General features: G+C 37.7%; 1 protein-coding gene across 1 annotated transcript; it reads right to left on the reverse strand.

The window, feature by feature from the left end:
• Positions 1-720: 720 nt before the first annotated feature.
• On the reverse strand, positions 721-25,681 carry OIT3 (oncoprotein induced transcript 3; the record flags this gene model as incomplete). The annotated part of the gene is made up of 9 exons (XM_084244675.1): positions 721-956; positions 2,387-2,486; positions 6,061-6,476; positions 8,532-8,692; positions 10,369-10,491; positions 14,730-14,852; positions 19,679-19,786; positions 20,565-20,939; positions 25,621-25,681. 9 exons carry the CDS (start codon positions 25,679-25,681, stop codon positions 783-785), a joined length of 1,641 nt encoding a protein of 546 aa, XP_084100801.1. The 3' UTR covers positions 721-782.
• Positions 25,682-26,361: the final 680 nt, after the last annotated feature.

The following is a 26,361-nucleotide window of genomic DNA, read 5'->3' on the forward strand; positions in this document are numbered from 1 at the left end:
GGATTTAACTATAGCTAGAATATATCTAAGGGTTTATGATATTTATTTCCATAAAATTTACTAAACACTTACAAAATAGAGCATGGTATATAATTTTATGCCTTTTTCTATTGTGTTAGTCTGAGGGGATAAAAATACCAAAACAGGGAATATGATACCAAATTTTAATTTTGCCTACAGTTCAGCCATTGAACTCTTCAACTGATTTTAATGAATTTAACGGAAAATTTGTCACTTAAGACAATATAAAAACATCAAAAGGTAATACTATGAAAGAGAAAAACCAAACAGTATTTTTTAGTACACACTTGTACTGATAAATTTCCAAATCCCTATAACTATTCTGTGTTTGAATTGAAATTTCAATTACTTACATGTTTAAGGAATCATTGGGTATTTAAGTGATACTTTCAAACAACTATTTCATTTTTTTAAGTTCTTAATTTGAAATATTATACACGATTTCTGATTTCAGTGGTCCTACTGCATCCTATATATATTTTGTCACAGGAAAGAAATGGGGCAGCTGTTTCCTGCATGAATATAGCTTTTGACCTAGGAGGATGAAGCCCCTCCTGGGTCAGGTTGGTCAGCCATGAGGTGACCTTTCCTGACTCAGCCATTAAGCTGATCGAGTCAGTTCTAGGAGTTTATGGAGAACCACAGTATGAGGTTTAAAGAAGCTCAGTGTTCTAGGGTATCAACTAATGTTCTCAAAGGGCTTGGGGAGAAGTTCCAAAGAGGTGAGCAGCACGAAACCAGGACTCAGGTGTTGGGTCGTCCTACTCTTCCCAGTCGATGCTGATTGGGCCACCTATCAGCATCTGGCTGTGTGCACCAGCTGTGTCCTCTCCTTCTACTGCCTCCCGACGCATTCTCTGGTGGCAGCCCTGGGCACAGCGGGAACGCTCATCCAGCATTCCACAGACAAGGACCCGGCAGTGCAAAAACACTTCCTGGAAAGATGTAATGAAAATTAACAAAACAATGCTAACAGCTGCCACTTGTGAGACCTGACTGAAAGCCAGATACCATACCAATATTTTACATATATTATCTGATTTTATGTAAACAGCAATCTTTGAGGTAAAGATTCTTATCCGCATTTTACAGGTGAGGAAATTGTGCCTTACAGAGGATAAGGAACTTGCCTAAAATCACACATTTAGTAATGATGTGGCAAACACACTGAGTCCCATGGGTGTAAAATTAAAAACTCTACATCCATAACCTCTGCCTTTGAACAAGCACAGGAGATACCTTTGTGAAGGCAACAGGTAATAGTGGAAACATCTTCACATCAAGCTCTGGGAACAACATTGGCTCCCCCACATTTCTGTGTAAAATAACAAGTTATTTCTCCAAGATTCTTCAGAGTAACTTCCTAAAACATGCTGCTTAGCTGAGAAGGGAGATCATGATTATCCACTATGGTTAGCAATTGTCCTGGAACTGAGATGTAGCTGGAAGGGACATGAATTCACTCAATACAGTGTGGAAAGATTGATGGTCTCTTAAAACTTCCTCTTGTTAAACGTTTCAATAAATGTGCCAAACAAAAATATTTCCATGTTAGCATAGTGTATATATATATATATATATAGCCCCTTTTCTACACAATCTCATAACTTCTATCTTTGTACATACATTTTAAAAAGTTGCATATTGAATATGCATGTAAATTGTTACAATTTTTTCATAGATCTTTTTTCTGTTTATTAGTTTAATAACTGCTTAACATTGCATTAATTAACATATTGTTTGTGTTCTTTTCTGCCCCCTAAAACAATGCTCTATAAAAACATCCAATAAATCTTGTTTTTCTTTTTTGTTGCTTGTTTTTGAGAAGCTGTCAGAACTGAAACTCTTAGATAAAAGAACAAAATGATTTTATGGTTATTATTTCATATTCTTGCAATTTTCCATAAAGATGTCTGTATACTTCTGTTTATTTCCTTTTATAAACTTGCAAAGCTATGATTTATACCTTCTGTAAACCTAATATTCATAAATGTCTTATAATTGTTTTAATTGCATTTTAAGCACTGTTTTTACTGAATATTTCACTATTTGTCATTTCTGTGAATTTTTTGTCCTTATCACGTGCTGTGTGGCCACCATACCAGCTTTTTCAAACATGCTTTGCTACAGGATTTTAAATTGTAATCATATAGTATTTTCTTTGAACAGGAACAGCTATTTTATTGGAGGAGGGAGCAGGTAATTGTGACATTCTTGAAAGTGTTAAGCTGCTAGATGACTAGTTTTACAATATTTTTCAGAGATAATGCAGATTCTGACTATGAGTTTGTAGAATGTCAGTAAATTGGGACACTAAGGAAGGTTCAGGTGGAGGTGAGTTACAAGGTAAAGGTGTTCTGCTCACCTTGTGGTCTTTCCCCACAAACTTGAAGACTGGGACCTGGAAGTGCTTTGCTAGATGATCCCGCGACGTGTACTGCTTTACTGAGTCATCTGAAACACAGCTGAAAGTAGGACAGGGCAGCGCATAAGACTTGATTATTTAAACAGAGGTGGAAAAACAATCCAGTCCAAGGAGAAGCAAACTGGGTGGAGAAAGCTGGGCTGCACTCAAGCATGCTGAGAATGAAGGGAGTGTGTAATTCTTTTCCTGGGAAGGCATCTTCAGACTCAGCCCTGCTCATTAACAATGTCTGTCCCATGTCAACGGCTATACCACAAAACTGGGCACAAGGACCTCTTACTAAATCAATGTAATGAAGTATTATCAACAGAAAATGTAATTCAAAGATACCTTTTCTTAGAGGATCTGTATTTTCATTTACTGAAATGCATTTCATGTATTTCATTTCATGAAATTCTGAATTAATGTGCTTTACTATTGGTTTTAGAAGACTATAAAATTTATAATTAGTTAATGGACACTAATTTTTGAGGGTATTCAAAGGTGAGCAACCCTAATTCATGCATCAAAAAGCTGTGTTAAGATCTAAGTTTCTTAGAGAATAACTGGTTCTTTTGGGAGAAAATCTTTGCAATTATTTTAGTTCCTCTTCCCAAATTTAATGCTAAACTGTATTTTGATAGGGTTTGGGGTTGTAATCTCAGGTCTATTGCTTGAAGTAAAACTCCAAGAGTCACCTCAGGGTTTAGCTGGGAGAAAAACAGTGTTACTTACTCTCCAGGTTGAGGTGAAGATTAAGTCTTTTCTCCTTCAAGGTCAAGGGTTGAGCTTGTATTATCTTTTCCATTCTGAATTCTAAAGCACTTTTTTTCTGGGTATAATTTCCTTTTTATGGATTCCTAATAGTTCCTGTCTACAAAGCCAGGAAAAGGGGGGAACTAAATATAAAAGTCTATGAGACTGGATACTTGCTTCACACACTTACAGATCACTTTCTAGCTCATTGCTAATTGCTGTTTCAGTGAAGTTGAAAAATCCAATAAAACTATTTTTAAAAAAGGCATCCTGACTTGCATTACTACTGGTACTTTTCCTTCTGAACAGGATCCAAACATGTAATTTGGTTTCTGTTGTTTCTTGTATTTATGTACTCATTTTCTTTTTCAAGACATAAAATTAATATATACCATCTTCCAATTATGTTCTATAGTAAATATTTATTGCATATATAATCTGCATAGGGTACTCTGCTGGGTACCACAGAGGCTATAAAGATGATTAATATGGTCTATGATGGCAAAGATTTTATAGCTCAGTATCTATGATAATAGTAACACTATATTAAAATGGTACTTTCCACCTAGGTGTCTAAGCATTTTCAACATATCTTTACCCAAAAATACTATTCTTTTTCTCTAAAAGAGAAAATGAAGTAGACAGAATTGTTAGGGCGATACATTACAGACTAGAACCCAAAAGAAATTCTGACTCTCAATTTGGTGTTTGCTGTAATTAGACAATGCTTGTTCTGTCAACTCCAAGTTTATGAGCTAAGAGGAAGCAATGAAGTAGTAGTATAACAGAACCCAAAGTAGTTGATTATCTAAAACTTGTGCTATATTCAATTTTGAAATTCAATAAGTTTCTTTTTCTGAAGATTAGATTTCTAAGTCTACTTTGCTTAGGCTTATATTAAATTGTTTTGTATTCTAGGAGCATGTGCCAACTAAAACTGGAGCAGGTAAAACAGATGTGTTAAATATCAGAGGAAACCAGCCTGAATTAAGTTGAAGCTGAGGTCAGTGAATAATCAAACAATTTATAAATATAAGTAAACTGAACTATGTTTATTTTAGGGCTCTGGACTAGCCCCAAACTTATTATGATAAATTCTCATTTAATAATTCATTTGACAAATATTTTATGATCTTAACTATAGGTTAGTCACTGAGGGAGAAAAAGGAAGGTTTCTAGTTCAGGTTGGCAGGAATGAGGGAAGGGTTTATGGAAGAAATAAACCTGCTGAATCTTCAGGGTCCATTAAGAATCAATCAAGGGAAAAATTTTTTTTTCAAGCTGAGGAAGCAACAGGTGCAGACCCTGGAGGGAATAAGGAATAATGGAGTGTAGGAATTTCCCGTAGTTTCCTTAAGCAAGAGCAGGCATTAGAGAAGGCAGAGGTCAGAGGGTGAGGCACAGTGAGTCAAGCTGAGAGTTGGATTTTACCTTGAGGGGTTATCTCACATGCACCATTAATATACTATGCATTTTGTATTTGATGGGACTATTTGCCTGTGAATTACACAGCAGACTGATATGTTTCTGAATTCTTGTCTAGGATATTTAAGCATTTTTCAAGTATCTATTTTTTTTTTGCTATTTTGTATATGTAAAGGTCTAGAAATTAAACAGCATACCTGCTTGGAATTGTCTAAAACAAAATATAAATAGTTATTAAATGAGGGTTTGAATAACAAATATATAAATACACTTCCTAATTTTTATTGAGACTGCAGGTCACATGTTTTCCCAGAAAATGGGTTATAATTTGTCATATTCTGAAAACAGGAATCTGAGGCTAGAAGTACTCTGGCCAGGAACCAGTTAAAAATTTACTACCCCAAGGAAATCAAAAGCCATTAAAAGGTTTTCAGCAGGGTTGAGTATGTATGTGTATGTATGTATGGTGTACACACACACACACACACACACACACACACACACAGATTCCTGTTTTGAGAGTCTGAGCTTTAAAAACAAAGCAGAAATTTCAGAGCCTGTATAAGTCCAGTTAGCAAAGGGCATGGACTCAAGGCACACTTGTGATGTCCTTAGACCATTTCTCTCTACATGAACTATGTCCCACCAGACAATGAGAAAAAGGAAGACACTGATGAGATTCTATGAGTTTGGAGTGTCAGTTGCATTTTCCTGAGGTGTAAGCAATGGGTGTGCTAACTGCTAGACTTCCCATAATACCTTGAGACACCTACAGTTCTTAATCAGCAACTCTTAGGAAATATGGAAATCTCCTTTGTTATAAAACAAGCCTGGAAAAATAAACTTCATGTGATCTTTCCTCTCCTAAAATTTGCCAAGTATTTCTCTCTCCTTCACTAACCAGCTCCCTTGGAGAGGAGTCCACATTTGCTGCTTCTACTTCCTCATGCCCTTGCGCTTTTCAGCCCCACCAAGCGCTCATGATCTCCCCTCTCTCAGAGCAAGTTCATTCATCTTAATTTCAGCTATAAATTGGATGATTCTCTTTCCTTTATCTCTAGACCTAACCTTGTTGAGAGGTCTACTCGACACGCATTTCCAACTGCCCACTGAACTTCTCTTCCTATGTATGCTGCAGGCATTAACAATAAATTCAGTGTTATTTTTTGGAATTATCATAGTCACTATTTTCACTTCAAAGTTTGCTTTTCTACCTGTGTCCTTTCATCTCGACTAATGGTAAGTAGCCAGTCATCCAAGCTCCACCCCTTGGAGTCTTTTTGATTTCCCTTTCTCTAAGCAGTTTTTACCTTGTTATTGTCAGTAAATGATTCCTGAACTAATTAAGAGTTTGCAAGAATGCTGTGGGGTTTTAGGAAATGACTGAGTATGCTTGTGAACTTAAAGGCTGGAGGTGAACTAAGAATGAAAAATTGTAGAAGCAGCATAGTTACCCATCCCGGATAAGGTAGTACTTCAGGATTTCATCGATCTTGGAAGTGGGGGTGGCAAAGCAGCTTTCCACCAGACTTTCTAAGCCTTTCACATGCACCAAGGGCTCAATGCCAAAGTACAGGGAGTCGCGAAGCTTGAGAGTGGGCAGAGCTTCCCGGTAAGGTTCTTCAAACTCATTGTCCTTGAAGATCTCCAAAGTAAATGGGAAGATTCCATGACTGCGGCTCATGATTTCCAGTGGGGCATTTCGAAGGTTGGGAACATAGCCTTCAGAAATGGTGTACAGGCGCGGAAACTCACAGGTCACTGGGATCAGCAGTTTGCTGGTTCGGATGATGATGTCCCCACTGCTCCCTGGGGTCTGCTTGGGTAGACCTGTCACAAGGTTGCTAGCCACAATCTTGTCATTCACCACCTGAGCCAGGCCAGGGTGAGGAGAGGAAAAATATTTTATATTTATTTCTACAGTCCCTTCTTCCCTCCTTAACCTTAACATTCTCTAAATTTCTATTTACGGCAAAACACTTTAGAGATTTGGTTGCCTAAATCCGAGGCCATTTTCTTTTTTCATCGTTTCTCCTCTTTTTAGCAAAATGCCCTTACTAGTAAAGTATTACTCATAAAACCTGAGCTATGCAGAGTCAGCAACTTCAAAGCTCTGTTTTAGAAAAAAGAGCTTCTGTTTGTCTTTTTCTGGAATTCTAGACTGGGTGATCCTGCTGCAGCATGACCTTGTGCTGAACTCATCCACATGCAGACTTCAGCTACAACACTTAATGCCGATGACTTTCAGTTTTTTATCTCCAGCCTAACTTGCTTTCTTTGACTATCAGAAACACCAACTCACCATGGGGCATTTCCACTTGATTATCTACACATACAATAAAAACTTGCCTGAGGTGGGGCCACCTCCTCAAATTTCCCATGTATCCCCCCAGGTTTAATTTTCTTTTAGTTGAATTCAATAAATATTTGTTTAATCAAATGATCACAGGTTTCTCTGCACTGATCTCCTGTAAACTGGTCCTCTCTTTTTCTATTTATCGGTATACTTCTGGTTTCACAGCAACTATGTCTGCTTAACCCCATCTCTATGGGATGAAGTCCAAAGGACTTCCCCTAGAATACAAGGCAGATCTTTAGAAGCAGTCTACCCCCACATACTTTTCCTGTTTCCTTTTCCAAAATAAATTCCTTACCAGTGAGGCTGCACTGCCCATTTTACCTCAGAAAAAAATGTTAAGTATTGCCAATCTCTGAGCCTTGCTCACTTATTTCTGTCTAAAATGCCTTGTTGGGCCTCCCCTGGTGGCACAGTGGTTGAGCTCTGGGCTGCGAAGCTGCCCGCAGCCTCTGCAGCGCTGGTTCGATCCCCTAGCCACCAGCGAGTGTCCCACATGGCGCGCAGACCTCTCCTGCCGCCCGCTGCTCCCCTCAGCAGTGTATTTCGTCAGTCTGCCTGTTCTGTTCTCCACTCTGGCTCTGGTGAATTCTCTCACCCTCCCGCGCTTCTGACTGTACCCATTGCTTGTATAAATAAATAAATAAATCTTAAAAAATATATTAAAAAATATGCCTTCTCAGCCTTTACAAACCACACATATTCTTCCAACCCAACTCAAGTCCCACTTGTCTTGACAGATCCAGTCCCTTTCTAGACTCCTATAGTACCTCTCATCTGTATACCTCTTATTTCTATTTTATATGTGTTGTCATGCCAAAACTACTGCATGTTCCAAAAAGTCAGGATCTTATTTCATATATCTTTCTGATTCCCCAGAACAGGACTGCACACAGATTCTTGAATGAAAGTATTTTCTTTAAGTGGAAATCAAACATGCCCATAAACACATGAAGGCAAATGTTCCAACATGGAACAAAGAGATTAATTATTCTATTTTTTCAATAAGTTTATGGTAAAATTTAACCTTTTTGGTCTTTATACTAAAGACTACAACGTTATCACTGAATGATAAGAGCCTAGTATCAGTGTGACTTTACTAGCTGTGGATAATACAAGAAACTAGGATGCTTTTACAACTGTCAAAAAAAAAAATATGAACATTTTACCTCCATCAGGTTCAATACTTGAAGTCATTTGCTACCTCATAAATGAACCATCATCTTTTATCAGTTGCTTTCTTCAAGTAAAAGAATTGGTCAGAGGAAATGCAGTCAGCCTCCCTCTACCACTGGTGCTGTTGCACTCAGGAATATGTCTGCATATATTGGCAGAATGGGAATGTTTAAATACAGAAATTGCAGCATTCTTGTTAACTCCTTATCCTCACAGTGCCAGCATCATGGCAGATGCTCAATACCATGTTTGTTAATTGAATGACATGCAATTTTTTGAGTTCCACTCTTCTTTGTGTCTTCTGTGACACAAGCCACACCTCATACCTCTGCAACTACAGCCCAAATAACTGGCTTTTTGTCATTTCCCCAAATGTCCTCCAGGGGAACCTACATCAACCACTGTGCCACAGGTCTTGAGAGAGAAGAGGATGTTGACATGTGTGCCATTGGATATTCCTCGGCAGGAGGTATTGGTCAGGAAGAGCTCCAGACCACCGACCAGGTCCTTGGGAATGTTCACTTCAATGGTGTCCGACTTGCACAAGACAGGGACTGTGGTACAAAGGGGCTATTGTTAGAACTGGGCAACCAGAATTGGGAGAAGGGTAAGAAGGCTTCCAGGAGAAAAGATTTCCCCCTCCCACAATGTGAGCTTTTAGTACTATCCTCAAGGAAATCTATGAGACACAAAACAAATTGGTGAATAAAACTAGGACTTATAACTCGCAAGGTTGTGGTCAAATAATGCTCCTCAAATATATTGCTCTCCAAGTCAGGAAATATGTGTTTAAGTTTCAATTCAGCAAGCATTTATTTCAAAGTATCTAACATAACTCCATGAACTGAAATAGCTAAAGGATTAACTTTTAGAACAAACATAATTTATTGGCAATACAGAAAAAACATTGCTTTGATATAGGCTTAAATTATATAATGCTACTGCTTTTGCTTTACTGTTAATTACTGTCCCATAAAAAAGATAATAAGAACAGTGGTAGTGCACTTGAGGAAGAATTCTAAATTGTCCTTGCATTGCCCAGTAAACCATAAATGCTGATAATAAATTCCACTTTAACTTAATGTAAGAAAGATAGCTTTTCCTTAGTGTTTGCATGAATACTTCTCCAGACTGTATAATACTCTAAAATAAATACTTAAGATTACGGTCATAAATATGTGAGGACAATACAAATATGTAAGGACATATAACAATGGTATTAAAAAATCAGAGATAGATGTTCATTAAATATTTGTAGGATGAATAAAATAATGGTCTAGATTTAAATAATTTAGATTTTTTTGAAAATAGTTCTCCAAGTTTTGTTGATGCTCATATTGTGAATACAGGGAGAAAAATCAGTTCCCTAAATCTTTCAACTTAATTTTATATTCTAACTATCTGTTAAAAAAGAAAAGGACTATACCAATATCTTAGGCCTCTACACTGATATTAGTTATATAACTAATAATAGAAATCAGAGGAAAAAGCAAAAAGACAATGCAAAGGAAACCATCTGATCCAGCAATCCCATTTCTGTGTACATATATCCAAAAGGATTAAAAGTAATGTCACAAAGAGATATTTGCACACCCACATTACTAGCAGCATTGCTCATAATAGTCAAGAGGAAAAAGCAACCCTCAAAAGGTAAACTGATAAACAAAATGTGGTATATACATACAGTGGACTGTTAAGGAAAAGAGATTCTGACAGATGGTACATCATGGATAAATCTTACGGATATTACTCTAAGCGAAATCAGTCAATCACAAAAAGATAAATGTTACAAGGTTATCTAGTCAATTTTATAGAAATAGAAAGTAGACTGGCGGTTGCCAAGGCAGGGGTACGGGAGCATGGGGAATTGTTTTTAATGTCTACAAAGTTTGGGTTTTACAAGATGAAAATGTTCTGGAGATCTGTTATACACCAATTTGAATATATACAAGCGGTATCAAGTATTAGTATCAAGAATACAAACCACTTAAAATGGTTAAGATGATAAATTCATCATTTTATTTACACCACACTTTTTTTAAAGCAAAAGAAAATTAGCTTTTTGGTAATCTTTTCTCAAAAATGTTCTTTAAATGATTCCAGAGTAGAGATGTAGGGATGCACACTGCCCAGAGAACAGGTGTTCTAAGAGATAATCTTGGGTAAGGATGGCAGAGAGATTCAAGCATGGAGGAAGTATAAATCAGAGCACAGCCTGTTCAGGTACTACCTTGGCAAGTATGGTTATCCTCTGACAGCACCAAGCCCCGGGGACATTCACACTGATAACTCTTCTCAGATGCGAGGCAAGAATGGCTACAGCCACCATTGTTATTGTGACATCCTTCAATGTCTGCAATAAAAAAAAAAGGGGGGGGATAATGATTTTATAATCCTCTTCCCCAAGAATTCTGGTCCTTGGTGTGAGCTTTGCATCATGGATTATACTTGACTCATCACAGTACTACTGGGCCCAAAACAGTCACTGAGACATGCAGGGAACCCACACACAAAAATGTTAATTAAATGTTACAAAGAAATATTTTACAAAATCCGCAGCTCTGACCACTTAAGCTGGTCGAGCATTTGGTAGAATGTTCTTTAATCTGGATTTGTTTAGTGTTTTTCTCATGGTTAGACCAAAGTTATGGGTTTTAGGAGGAAGACCCAAAAGTATAAATTCAACTGGATTCATCAGTCAAATGGATCTTAGTTATTTTTTAGTTGTTAGATCACCCAACTCTCCTCCCAAATTTCTAGGAACAGGAGCACTGGGGGTATGTATTTTGAGCTGACAGCACACAATAAAAATGAAGTCTGGGATAACAAACTAACAGTCTACTCAACTGAACTTTTGTGACATTCCTCAAATGAGGCTGTTTTTAAGTTTCCTTTTTTAAAGTTGTGCATTTTCAAATAACAATCAAATGGACAACAGGAAAAATTTTCAATTGAAAACTGAATAACCCTATGATTTCATAGTTAACAGAGGAAGCTAATGACGTTTGTGGGCTCTGTACATTATTTTGTAGGTCAGGGGTCATCAAATTCTGGTGTGCTGTTAAATTGTTGTTGTAAATAAAGTTTTATTGGGAACCATGCTCATTCATTCACTTATTGTATAAGGCTGCATTCTCAATACAAGGGCAGAGCTGAGTAATTTCTTTTTTTTTTTTAAAGCTATTGTATTTTATTTTATTTTTAAGATTATTTATTTATTTAATTTATACAAGTACTGGGCACAGTTAGAAGCGTGGGAGGGTGAGAGAATTCACCAGAGCCAGAGCAGGGAGCAGAGCAGGCAGAAGGACCAAAGTACACTGCTGAGGGGAGCAGTGGGCGACAGGAGAGTTCTGTGCGCCATGTGGGACCCTCCTCTGGTGGCTGGGGAGCAGCCGGGGATAGAACTGGCGCTGCAGAGGCTGCAGGCAGCTTCGCAACCCAGTGCTCAACCACTGCGCCACAGGGGAGGCCAGAGCTGAGTAATTTCAACCCATTATGTGTGGCCCACAAAACCTAAAATATTTATTATTTTGCCTACACAGAAAAAGTTTGCTGATGCCTGTTCTAAGGGTAAGATAATGAAAAGGAATGCTTTTAAATCATATGAGATGTTAAAGGAATGATATAATCTGATTTCCACTTAAAGCTGTAATACTCAGTAAAAAAATTTGTTCTTTGGAATGTCAATAAATTAACTTGGGTTGAATTCATTTTTGTAAAATGCATAAATTTGCAATGAGTTATTCTTTGCAAAATTTGAGAGGTTACGCTACCACTTTTTAAGATTTGTACAATTAGAATAAAAATACTCCCATGGATTTTTTGGAATAGCTAAAACACTATATAAAACAGTTAGCTTATAGGATTTAAGTCTCTTAGGAATATATACCAAAATGTTTAGAATGAATGACTATATATGACCAGTAAGACAGTAGATCATTTAAATCCTTTTCCTTTCATTCTCTGCATTTTCTTTTATGAACAAAATACTTTCATAATAAAACAAAACAATAAAAATAAAATTAAAAGGACTCTTATTTTATTTTTTTTAAGTTTTTTTTTATTATAGAGGCATGCTTTATTTATTTATTTATTTGTTTGTTTGTTTGTTTTTGTTTATACATGCACTGGGTACAGTCAGAAGCAAGGGAGGGTGAGAGAATTCACCAGAGCCAGAGCGGGAAGCAGAGCAGGCAGAAGGACCGAAGTACACTGCTGAGGGGAGCAGCGGGTGGCAGGAGAGGTCTGCGCGCCATGTGGGACCCTCCTCTGGTGGCCGGGGAGCAGCCGGGGATCGAACCAGCGCCGCAGAGGCCGCGGGCAGCTTCGCAACCCAACGCTCAACTGCTGCACCACCGGGGAGGCCCAGGACTCTTATTTTAAAAAAGAAAATATAATTCTGTGATAGATTAGCTTAAGAAACAAATATATTTGGGCCAATATATCAGATCAATAAAATTTAGGGTTATAAACATAAATTTTAATCCTAAAATATAACTCATATATCAGTTTTGTCTTCTGCTAAAATATTTTTCAGTTATGATTATTAGGTTTTAAAATTATATGAGTATTAACTATAATATTTTCAATAAAATTCTCATGAATAATTACAAATGTTCCTCATGGATTATTTCATTAATATTTAAATAGGCAACCTTAATTGTATAAAATAATTAAGATTTAAGGAGGATTCAAGACATTACCGGTATTCAATAAAATTTAAAGTTCATTTAGTCTTTTCATAAGGGACAGTAGTTTAATATTCTGGTTTATAGTTACAAGGTTAATAATGCAAACTTTGTTGCATGGAATGAATTGTGAGCACTAACCATAATTTTGCCTTTTGTGGTAGTATTTTATTATTTTGACCATAACTAGAATAAAGTGAGCTCTTTTTTGTAGAAGAACTGGAATGTAGGCCAGACCTGAGGGGCGGGAGAGGGCGGGGTATAGGGTACATGAAATTTATCTGGATTTTCCGCTCTCCCGCCATTAGCATTGATAATGGGCCTCTGAGGTCCTATATGCGTGCCTGATGGTGGGCACCTGAAATAGGGTGTGGGCATGCATAGGTGGGCACACCTGGGATAAGAAGGCTGGGCCTATAAGGGTGCTGTCACGGGGATGCCAGGAGAGCAGCAGAACCAGCAGGAGTAGAAACAGTACCAGCAATGGCAGCAGCAGCAGAGAAGAGCCCGCGAGAGAACGCTAGAGAGCCCAAAAAGAGTGAAAACTGGCCAGGCTGGGAGGCCGGCACTGTAAGTGGTGTAAAATGCTCAGTGAAAACCACTGAGGACTCCAGGACTCTCCTTTACCATCTGCCTGGATCATAGAGAACCTGCTCTATGCCTTCCTGGCATTACAGGGAGTGGGGTGAGGGGAGGGGAGAGTGGTGGTGAGAGGATTCACCAGAAGCAGTGGGGAGCAGAACAGGCAGATCTACTGAAATACACTGCTGAGGGGTGCAGCATGTGAAACAGGAGAGGTCTGCTGCACCATATGTGGGTTAGCTCCTTGGCTGGGGATTGAACTCAGGCCATGTGGTGATAGCGCTGAGACTTAACCCCTAGGCCACCAGGGAGGCCCTAAAATAAACTCTTGTAAGTAGTATTATAGGTCTAATATGCCACATATTTGATTATCCTGGGAGGCAAATCATATGACCTCTACAAATAGTAATGTCATTTCTCTCTTCACATAATCTGCAATGATTTTTTAATTTGCAAATGCAAATGTACCTTAGAGAAGAAACATTATCTAAGTCTCATAATAGTAGACAATTTCCATTTTAATTATTTGACATGCATTAAGTTCATTTTATTATTTAAATCATCTAAAATGTAAACAGCATTTCTGCTATTAAAAACAGGTCATTTTCTTTATCTCCAAACAATGTATTAATCTCCAACAAACGCAAGGCATACTGTGAAAACTGACTTCATGAAAGCCAGTTTCAGAAACTTCCAAGATGGTAAGACTCATCTACAGTGCTTAGTAAAAACACAGACTCTAGGGTTGATCCCACTCCATTAAACTAGTCTAAAAGAGAGAGGCCTGGGAAGGGCCCTCTATAAAAACACCCAGGTGATTCTCCTCAGCCAGGAAGTTTGCAAAACACTGCAGCTGATGGTGTATGCTATATGCTTTGGACCTCTCTTAACTTGCTACTCTGCTGTGCTCCTGGGTTCTGAAGCACAGAATCACCAAGATGTTATTTAGAAATGCAGAGCTTGGCCTGACCCCAGACCTACTGAATCAGAACCTTCATTTTAACAGGTTCCCAGATTATTCATGGGCACATTAAAGTTTGAGAACACAGAATATTTTATTTCCCAAATTAAAATGTGACTTATTGCTTCTTGCAAAATCCAAAACAGCTCCCTCCCTTAAATCTTAAGAGAAAAAAAAATCAATATTGAATTCCATTTGCAACATGTGTCTCCTCAATGATGATGAACCCCTTTTATAATTTCTTCACACAACTAACTTGTTAGTCTCTTTTAATGTTGGGCAGTTTCATGAATGTTAAAGAATAAGCCAGAGGCTCAGCTCAGCTCTGATGTGAATCCCTTTTTTATTCCTTCTCACCTTCACAAGTCTTGCCATCACTTCTTAGCACACGGCCAACCCCACACTCACAGCGATGTGAATTTTTGAGGTTTACACAGATCTCACTGCAGCCGCCATTGTTTTGCTCACATTCATTTTCATCTGTAGAAGAGAAACCATATTACTTACTTACTTACTACTGACAGCACAATATTTTTCCCCAGCCCCTTATAAGAATCTTCAGAGCTTGTTGAGACACTTTCCACAATCCAATACCCTCCTTTCTATCTAGTAAAATTATTTCTATCAACCTGCTCTCCTCAACCAAGTTATTTGTCCATCTGCCCCCTGCTGGAGTGGACGGCACCTAATTGCTTGCTAGTCCTTTTAAAGGGCAAAGCTATGGGGAAATGCAGTTTTATTTATTTATTTATTTTTAAAGATTTATTTAAAAAGCATAAATATTTTTAAGATAAAATGTCTTAAGAAATGTTAGATTTTTTAATGTCTTTTTTATTTTATACACTTTTTACATAATTTGTCATTTTTGCGCAATGTATTTTCATCTTGGGTATAGTCCCCATACAACTCCCATCCCCCTTGTTTTGATCCTACTCCCACCACTCCCCCCAGTGTGTCTCTGGTTTATAGTTGATTGTTGATTTTTTTTTTTTAGATTGAAAGTCTTTTTTTTATTTTTTAATTTTAATTTTTTAAATTTTTTTATTTTTTTTTTATTTTTAAACAACATTTGCTTCCCCCCCCCCCTCAGGTTGATCCCTATAGAATTTCCTTCCCCAAGGCACCCGTGCACCATCACCACAGTCCTCTGTGCTCCTCCCTCCCTCTGATCCTTCTCCCTCCTTCTTCTCTGCCGTATGTCTCTGATTTATAATTGTCTGGTTTTGCTTTGTTGTGTTTTGTACTGTTATTTTTTTTATTCTGATGTCTTAATTGGTTCCCCTATGTTGTGCTTGTTGATTTTGATTGAAATGCATTTTTTTGTTAACTGGGTTTGTTCACCTATTTGTTTACTTTGGTGAATCTCACTTTCTCCAGTTAAGTTCCTAAAGATTTGCTAACTAAATACAAGCTCATAAATCAACTGTAGTTTAAATGCATTAAAAGAACTTACATTGTAGAAGGAAATACCTGATGAAAATTTGTGAGGCAATCTTTTGTTATAACATGAATAATTGCCATCAAAATCTATTTGAAATATTAGAATATTCACACACTGCACTTAAGCAATAATTGTTAACCTTTTTAAGACTCTGATGAAAGATAATAGACCCTTGCTATAAAAAAAATTGCACAGTTTCCAAAAAAAAGGGGAAAACTTAGTAACTAAATTTGTCATGCCCTTGGATACAGGATATATGCCAGGGATCAGGGTTTAAACATCCAAAAAATGACAGGAAGCATGGTCTTGGGTCTAGAAGAGATGAACTAAAAGAGAAATCTGCTTAAATCCAGGACCTCAGAAAAGATGTCACCACAATGAAATGGGGAGTAGAAGATCTTTGCTCCAAGGCCCAGAGAAGCAGCAGAATGACCAGAGAAGCTCTCTGCCTGAGGTTCTAGGAGAGAGAAAAGCTTTCATAAATGTAGAAGCCCTAAGTTGCTCCCTGCTATGGCTGAAATTTGAACTTATACTTTTCATACAGTGTGGGGATCTTGTAGCTGAAAATTTGGCATGAACTGGTGAACCGTCTGTGTGCCTGTTCCAAGCATTTGAGAAACAGCTCTGTAGTAAAACATCCACAAACAAGTGATAAGAGTGGAATCCCACAGGAAACAAGTACTACAGATGTTTGCAATTAAATACTACACATGAAGAAATAATCCACTATGAGAGAAAGAGCTGCAAGATAACAAACAGGAGGCTTTGAATTGAAAATAATGGAACAATCCAGAAAAAGCCACAATCAAGGATTTTTAAAAAGTTTAAGGATAGTAACCAAAATGACAGAAGTGTGTAAAAAGACAACACAGAACTGAAAACAAGAAAAGACATATAAGATTGTATAAATGAAAAATGTAGCAAGGAAGATTTGAATCTATCAGGGCCTCTTGCTCCCCTGCCCTCACTGCATTGCCTGGAAAGCAGATGGTCAGACTCTAGCCGCCTTCCTGGAAGTGGCCACAACACAGCCTGTGTCCAGACCCTTTCCAAGCCTGAACTGCTTACCTTGTCATCATTTTTTTTTTTTAAATACTACTTAAGTCATTGTTATTTTGGGTTTATTGTTCTTTTACAGCCTAACCTAGATAACCGATGCCTCAGCAATTCCACTTTAAAGGATATACTCTAGAGAAAATACCACATTTGGGGTCATAAGTTATTTTCATGTTAATTTTAAGAACACACAAAATCTATATTGTTATGGTACATACATAAATAATAAAAGCAGGGATCAGAAGAATACACACTAACTTTAAAGCAGTGATCACCCCGAGAGAGTAAGCAAGGGAAGTGAGATGGAATGAGGTAGTTTTACTTGTATCTTCAAAGTTTTATTCTAAAAAAGTGAAGAAAAATTGAACTGTAGTTAAATCTGGGTACATATGTGTCAGTTATATTATTTTCCTATATGCTTCTCTTTACAAGAAAAAAATTACGTAATTTAAAATAATTAAAATTAAATTTTAAATAATTAAATTCATGTCACTTTTAAAGTGAAAGCTAAATGAAAATTGGCACATGTACATAAACACATTGTCTCTAATTTCAGGAAATTAATGATCTCTGTGTAACCAATACACGCCCTAGGTAGGAATGGGGGAACTATTCCCTATGTATTAATAAAGATGTCCAAGATAAATCTTTAAGCAAGAGATGTACATGGTGTGTACCATATGTGACATTTGGTGTGAAAAAAGGGGGCCGTAAATACACATACATATTTGAATTTTTATGTCTGCCTAAAGAAACCCTGGAAGCATACATAAGAAAATAACACAAGAGTTTGCTTGAGATGGGGTTAGAAAAGCAGGAACAAATGGGGGAAAGTGAGTTAAACATCTCACTGTATACCTTTCACACTGTTTAATTTGGGAACTACATACTACATTACCTTTTCAGAAGTTATATTATTATTTTTATCTTTTCATTATAGATTTATTGAAAATAAGCATACCTGCATTATTGAGAGCCTTCTTTTAAAGCTGCAGAGATTTTTGAATGACAGTGTTGAGCCTATAACTGTTTACATAACTTCCTATTATTATAGGAAAAATATACTTTCCACTTACGGTTGTAAACTAACTGCCTTTCAGAAGTTATAGTAAAACAAAAACAAAGAAATGACTGAACATATCGTACCTTAAAATGAAGTAAAATATTTTTCCAACAGACTCATGTGTATGTGTGTAGGTGAGAAATGTGGGGGAGATGATAGGAACCATAGTCTCCCATGCTCTAAACCTTTCAGCATTAAATCACACAATCAAGATTGATGATGTCAGAGCCCTAATAGCACTTAGGGGAGGGTGTAAAGACACTCAGTGGGGTTCATTAGTGCCTAAAGACACTCAGTGGGGTTCATTAAGGAGACTAAAGAACATAAAGCTTTTCTAAAATAAGCTGTTTATATCCCTTTTACCCTAAGCCATTGTCCCATTCTGACCTTATTACTGTTCTTGCGGCAGCAGGCATGGGGGCAGTCATTCCCTGTCTAGATTTGTTTAAAATCTATTTGAGCCTGAATACCAAAAGCATCATATTATCAAAGGAGAGAGAAAAGATCTTCAATCTTAGGTTTTTCAAATCTATTTTCTTTCAGTTAGAGCAACAAAACGTGCATTTAAGTAGACAACTCTGGATTTTCTACAAATAATCTGACTTCCCTTTCTTGCTACTGAGAAACCAAAATTATATTTGTGAAGCTGGAGAAGTATATATCCTGAGCCAATTCTGGACCAAACCTATCCAATATAAATAAATAAAAAGCAGGCCACAAATAAATGTTTAAATTTTCTAGTAATCATATTAAAAATGTGTTAAGCCAAAATCTTAAAAAATATTAAATGAATGAGAAACTTATTAAAATTAAAATTAATTTAAAATATTTATTTCATTTAATCTAATATGCCAAAATATTTTATTTCAATATATAATTAATATTGAAATTATTGAGATTTTTAAAATACTTTTTTTACTTGTCTTCAAGTATTTGTAGCATGTCTCACTTTGAAAGCTAAATTTTTATATGATCTGTATATAGATCATATACCAGAGTCATAAAATTTACTTTTGCTTACTCAAGTTGTCTCAAACATTTTTAGTTTTCCAGTGACTGAAGCAAGCATCAATTTTTTATTATTCAGTGAAATGAAAATTGAGTTTTCAGTTACTCTAGTTACATTTCTTTCTTTTTTTTTTTTTAGAGGCATGTTTTATTTATTTATTTGTTTGTTTGTTTTGTTTATACATGCACTGGGTACAGTCAGAAGCGCGGGAGGGTGAGAGAATTCACCAGAGCCAGAGCGGGGAGCAGAGCAGGCAGAAAGACCGAAGCACACTGCTGAGGGGAGCAGCGGGCAGGAGAGGTCTGCGCGCCACGTGGGACCCTCCTCAGGTGGCTGCTCTGCTGAGGGGAGCAGCGGGCAAGAGAGGTCTGCGCGCCACGTGGGACCCTCCTCAGGTGGCCGGGGAGCAGCCGGGGATCGAACCGGCGCCGCAGAGGTCCCTGGCAGCTTCGCAACCCAGCGCTCAACCACTGCGCCACCGGGGAGGCCCTACTCTAGTTACATTTCAATCTTCTATAACCATGCATGGCTATTATATTGGACAGCACAATTCTAGACTAGCCAAAACATGACATAAATTTGGTTTGATGCTTTAGTTGTGAACTGAAAAGACAAACACCATTCCAAGTGCTCAAAGACACAAACTGGAAAAATGATGGAGCTCTGAGTCAGGAAGAGTTTTAGATTTGTCCCTTAACCCTAGTAGTACCATCTGTACTTGAAGATTAGTCTCTTACCAAGGCATGTCTGCCTGTCAGGGCCTAGCACAGTTCCTGGAGAGCAGGTGCACTCACTGGTACCCAAGCAGCTACCATGGCAGTCCTCGTCGCAGATGTCATAAAAATCTATGGAAGGATAAAGGTGACCTTTTATGAAAGGCAGGGAACGGAGTACATTCTCACTCATGAGTTCAATCATGGAGTTTAAGTTCCTACCTAACATCAAGGGGGTTCTCATTGTTCAGGGTTTACATAATCCAGGAGTGAGAGAGTCTGTCCAGGAACAGCTTTCATTTACATCAATGATTACCAACTCCAGCTCCACAGATCCTTGGGTGGTCATAGCATTTCTGCAAATCTAAAATGTCACTAGACATCAACTTTAGACTAAATATGCATTATGTTCTACTCTTCTAAGTATTTTATTTTTAAAATGTATTCAGATTTTGATAGGATTAATAACACAGAAATTCATTTAAGTATTACTGATCTCAAGTAACTTCTTCCCATTATATGTAATTTTAAAAAATCTGTGGATACAATGTTACCATCAGGTTGTCTTATATATCTTAAAAAGTGGTTCTCCAAGACTAAAAATATGGTGGAGATTCGTGATTCAACATTGCATTTTCTAATCTTTCGTTAGAGTGGAATGATGACAAAATGAAATAGATCTGATCAAAGTTATAACTCCTTGTGCTTTCTATTAATTTAGGAATTTTTCAGAAATCTAAGAACAGGTCTCAGAAATCACAATCTGCAGGTATAAATGGTCCTAAGTCAATGGTATTCAGATTCTGAGCCACCACTATCACACTAACTGAATTTCATACAACCCTTTTCTCTTTGACTCCACTTGAAGCCTTGTGGTAGGGAGAAAAGAGAGCAGAAGGAAGGTACTCACGACCACAGTAGACATGAAAGCAGACACTGGGCTTGGTCAGACGATATACATAGTAGCCTCCAGGGCAAGCTTTGACTTCCACTGTGGTGTTCCAGAGGCAACAGTTCCCGTTGAAGCTTGCACAGGCCTGGCGTTGCACAATGCCATCACCTTCTAGAGGATGGCTGCCATTGAGCCAGACAGGTGCGTGGGTTCCACAGTGGTTTTCAGGTATGCAGAAGGTGGGCATTGCATCCCCTGCCATGCCTGTGAAGCGGTACCACTCCCCATCCACATGGTTGTCACACAGAGGTGGACTGTTAGACTCATCTAATTGGTGGTCAGTGTTCCTCCAGGGCTCATTCAGGCTGATGTAAGCAGAACAAGGATCTAGAGCTGGAATAAAAAAGACATCTCAGAGGTACCTTGGGATGTTTTAGGTCACAGTGGCAACAGCCTGAATCAAACTACCTGGTCATGCATTTTTTTTTTTTTTTTGCATTTAAAGGAAGAAATGATCTAAAGTTCCAAAAAGTAGCTTTTTAAGATTCCTCAAATAGACTTAAATAACTTTTCAAATCTACTCAAGGCTTAGTGTGAGCATTAGACTGAACCTTTTATCCAGAGTGATCAATTGATAAGTACTCAGTTTGATAGGTTATTTAGGGAGGTTAGCATTATAGTCTCATTGAACAATGCACTTGTCAGATAATACTTTGAGTATTGTTTCACCATGGAGGTTATATTTGGCAAAATTAATTGATAAACTTGGTTTTACGAAGAAATTGACAGGACTTAGAAGGGAGCCTGAGATTTTTTTACTGAGGAAGAAGCTGAGAACTATAATTTGGAGAAAAGAAGGTTGAAGTATACATACATCAGTTTTTAAAAATCTGGAACAGGTTTGTGGAAGAGGAACTAAGTATTCTGCTATAGGTACAAGAACAAATTTTAAGGGGAAGCACATCTGAACTCAGCCAACCTGTAATGGAGATGCTTATCACAGTGTGGTAAGCTTCCCAACCCTGAACATTTTCTAGAAGAATTTGGACAGTCATTCGCAAGCAAAATTATAGGGGAATTTTGCACTCGCGGGATGTTTGACTTGATAATGAATGCATAAAGCTCATTTCATGGAAAAGGAAAAAGACTCAAGATACGTCAGGTGATTTGAAATCCACAGTACACTGGCAAGTAGTTACCAAAGATTCTCACGGTGAATTTTAGTATATATTCCATCAGCTAACTGAAAATATCATTAACTTTGTATATTCATGATTAGCCAGGGCATCTGTAGTTATAATAGAACAAAATTCCTCAAGCATATGTTTTTAGTACTTAAATTGTATGGGCAGATAACTCATCAAAACATTTTAATGACTAAAGACACCCATATCCCCAATATTCTCATTGCCTTCCTCAATTCCAGGGAAACATTGAATTAATATAGGCAAAGAATCTACAAAACTAAAAAACTCTAGGCAACAGTACTGATCAGAGAGAACTATTTTTCTTAATGCATGTGAGGTTGATTTAATGGACAATGTAAATGGGGAATTCACTTTAAGGCAGATATATTTGGTGGACAGAATACTGAATAATAATTAAATATAGATGGTCCACCATCATAAAATCTAAATTGTCTAGAAAATATTTTGGATTTTTCTAATCTATATTTCAAACTCAAGTTTACTCTAAACTTCAGTCACATGTAGAAGAGGGTATATTCTAGTGCTAATGATATCAAGAAGAATATGATAGTTTGGGATAGGAAATAAGTATGATATTGCTTTTTCTGGAAATTATGCATTTGCAAAGTTGCACAGGGCAGGAGCAATCCTCTCCTTTAAAATGTCCTGGAGGCATTCCCATTGAGCTCTCAACCATAGTTTGATATCAAAGGGGAAAAAAATGTTATACAGACTCCCTCCCTACTCAAAAGGGAAAAATTTCCTCACTGGCTCCTAGCTGTGGTTTTTTTAGGAAGCAAATCTTCTAGGGCAATTTCACAAGTGATTATAAATTCATAGAAATATTTGGTTTATCTCCTTGACTCTACTTTTATAAGGAATGGTTAGGTACTCAACTTCTAATGACTTTTACAGAAGTTCCTAAACTTCCCTCAATAACTATTTTATGATTTATAAAGTTTTTCCTTAAATTTAAATGTTATTTCTCAAAAGTTCACTTCCTTTCCTATTGTAGAGGAGATAAAAACAAGAGATAATTGCTGACTATCTTTGCTATAATAAAAAATAGTTACCCACTCAATATTTTATTAAATCTATTTCACTCTGCCCTCCTTTAAAGGCAGTAATTCACTTCTTTTAATAATCCAAATAGTGAGGTTAATTCCTGTTTTCATTCTCAATGTGGGACCCTTAAACTGGTATTATGCATATTGCACACCACATTGCTGACATACACTCTTCAAATGGAAAATTTCAAAAAGAACAGTTTTTTTATTTGGTTCTCTTATATTCCTGCTGTAAGTGAAACCATCCGATATTTTTCTTTTTCCTTCTGGCTTATTTCACTGAGCATAATTCCTTCTAGTTCCATCCATGTTGCTGCGAATGGCATGAGTTTATCTTTTTTGATTGCTGAATAATATTCCATTGTGTATACATGGCACATCTTGATCCAGTCATCTATTTTTGGGCATTTGAGTTTTTTCTAGGTTTTACCTATTGTAAATAGTGCTGCAATAAACATAGGTCTACAGTTGTTTTTTTGAATCAATGATTGTTTAAAAATGAACAATAATGTAAAAAATATATAAAAAAATAAATATTTGGTATGTAGTGAAAAAAAAATAGTTTTGTGAGTTCCCTTCAACATTCCAGGAAGGGGTCCTCTGCCTTCCAGAAAACTCCTTAGCCTTTACTAGGATGCCAGACTTCCCTTTACCCTACTGCTTCCCACCCCCGTGCATCCAGAGTCGGTGCCTCATGGCTGTTAGGCAGAGAAGTAACATCACCCTCCCAGTCCTTCCCAGGGTCTGCAGACAGTCCTCAGCTCCAAGTCCCCAACCCTGCAAATGCTGGCTGACTTGCTGCTGCTGATTGTCCCCACTTGTCTCTGCATCCACCGACTGGATCTGAATGCTCTCCTCCTTCTTCCCCTCTCCTAACCTCCAGACCCCCTTGCTTACTCACCCACTCTCTTCCACCCCACTTCCCTGCATCCTCTCCTTTCTCACCCCTCCTTCCACCTGCTTTTCTCTCACATCCCCTAGCCTCCCCAGGCAAGCTACTCCTCTCCCAAGTCCCTGCCCAACCCCCAGTTCCCAGATTCTTCCTTTATCTGGCTTCTGGCTTTGAGTAAAACTTCCTAGAAGGGGAGGGGTGGAGGAAGATCTGGGGAGGGAGAAGGTGTGTGGGAGGATGGAGGAAGTACTATAGGGAGAGTAAGCAAGAAGAGTGGGAAGAAAGGAAGTGGGAATTGATGGGGGGGTGGGGGAAAGAGGACCTAGCTTGAGCTACCCTTAGGTCTTGGCAGCAGATACATGGTGGTTAAACTTAACTCAGGCCAATTTTTTTTAAAGTTTTAATTTAATTAATTTATTTATTTATACAAGCACTGGGTACAGTCAGAAGCGCGGGAGGTGAGAGAATTCACCAGAGCCAGAACAGGGAGCAGAGCAGGCAGAAGGACCTAAGTACATTGCTGAGAACAGCAGGCACAGCAGGAGAGGTCTGCGCGCCCTGTGGGACCCTCACCCGTGGCCGTGGCCAGGGATCGAACCTGAGCTGCAGAGGCTGCGGGCAGCTTTGCAGCCCAGTGCTCAACTGCTGCGCCACTGGGGAGGCCCAACTTAGGCCATTTTAAACACTATTTTCTTGAACAGTTTTATATTTATATTTAAAGAACACTTGTGAAGACAGTACAGAGTTGCCATATACCTTGAACCCAGTTTCCCCTATTATTTTTTTTAAGATTTATTTATTTATGCATACAAGAACTGGGGTACAGGCCAGAGGTGTAGGGGGTGAGAGGATTCACCAGAGACAGAGTGGAGAACAGGCAGATTGACTGAAATACACTGCTGAGGGGAGCAGTGGGCGAGTCAGGAGAGGTCTACTGAGCCATGTGGGTAGCTCCCTGGCCAGGGATCGAACTCCTGCTGCAGTGGCTGCAGACAGCTTCATAGGCTGCATATTAACTCCTTGTGCCACCAGGGAGGCCCTGGTTTCCCCTATTATTGAGTATGTACATCAGTGTGGTACTATCATACAATGAACCAGTGTTGATACATTATTATTAACTCAAGCCCATAGTTTATTCAGATTTCCTTAGTTTTTATCTTTTGTGTTTCTTTGTTCCAGGATCACATCCACTATAGGATATTACATTTAGTTTTTCATGTCTCTTTAGGATCTTGAGCCCGTTTTTAACGTGTGTTCTTAAAGGCCAGAGTTACCCTGAAGAAATAAGTAGGTCAGTTAAATATTTAGCTGCTCAAAAGTGCTAAGAAAAATGTTTCTCTCCATCTCAACTTCCTCTTACCATCTCTTCCAATTAAATTATTGGAAAAAGGAAAGAAAAATTTGTTATTAACTGCAACTGAAATTTTTCTTTGCCTGGTTGACCAGTTTTGTGCCAAGATAAGGAAGGAGACAATTTATGATTTACTTGGTCTGTGTTGTATAAAGTCTTTTTTTCAGATGTCAAGACTGGAGAGGTTTGATTTAGCCAGATCTGTGCCTTTTATTAGGGACAGAACATTCAATCCCTTGTGTTCATTAAGGAAAAAACTATCCTCAACTTTAAAAGTCTTTTTTTTCTCTTAAAGTTGGAACTATAAAAGTGCCTAGAAAATAAAGAGGTTAAATTCCTTTCAGCTATGTCAAGATGTATTTTAGTCAGCGGGAAGTTTGTTGGATATGTTAGAACCATGGAAATTTTGTTTGCCCAGAAAAGAGGCTAAGTGCAATATGAAACAAATTCTCTGAAAATATATCTTATGCTATTCAAAGTATTTAAGATGCTGGAATCCAGCCTCTTAATAATAGATATATAATACAAATTCCTAATCCAAAAAGTATATTGTGCCAAATACTTGACACAGACTCACCCATTGGTGACACAGGCATGATTGTGATGAAGAGGCAAATGAGAAGCAGGAACTGGGGCATCCTTCTGGGCCAGGCACCAGGAACAGACTGGAAAATTCTCTTAATACCAGTTTTCCTTTGTCCTCTTCTTTTTCAAGCACTAAAAAAAAAAGTCCTCTTGACTTTTATGGACACTTTTCAGTATGGGTTGGGGCTTTATCAGAGGAAGAGGATGAATGGGATAAGGTGTCCATTTCTCTGGCCTTGACCCCAAAGAGTCAACAGGGTTGTTTTATTGATATTTTTCTTTAGGGAAAAAAAAAAATCTCACCATCCTTCATCCTCCTATTGTTTTCACTCAAGAAATCTCTGCGATGAGAACGCCAATATCTTATCAAGAAGAGACATCCCCTCACGTCAAAAATCTTGTTTTGTGACTTCTAGGAATTGATTTCATGATGTTACAGTCATGGAATTGTGTACTAAATAAAGATGAGGCAAAGTCAAAATGTAACTGGTGATTAGGAAATGTCTTGGTTAGACAGTCAAGGAGCTTACAATAGCACTGAAAAGAGTAGTGAGGACAGAAAATCAGGATGACCTTCTCTTGAAACCCCTGAGACTTTTATTATGATCTTGGTCCTAAAAATTACTAAAGAATTAAGGTTTAAATTGTATTTTTACCAATTCAAGCAATGATACCTCATGTTTTCATAGTGCCTTTCTTTCCAGAACTTTAAAATGGTTTGGTATTTTTTATC

This window comes from Talpa europaea, assembly GCF_964194135.1.
Source record: "Talpa europaea genome assembly, chromosome: 10".
NCBI classification, from domain to species: Eukaryota; Metazoa; Chordata; class Mammalia; order Eulipotyphla; family Talpidae; genus Talpa; species Talpa europaea.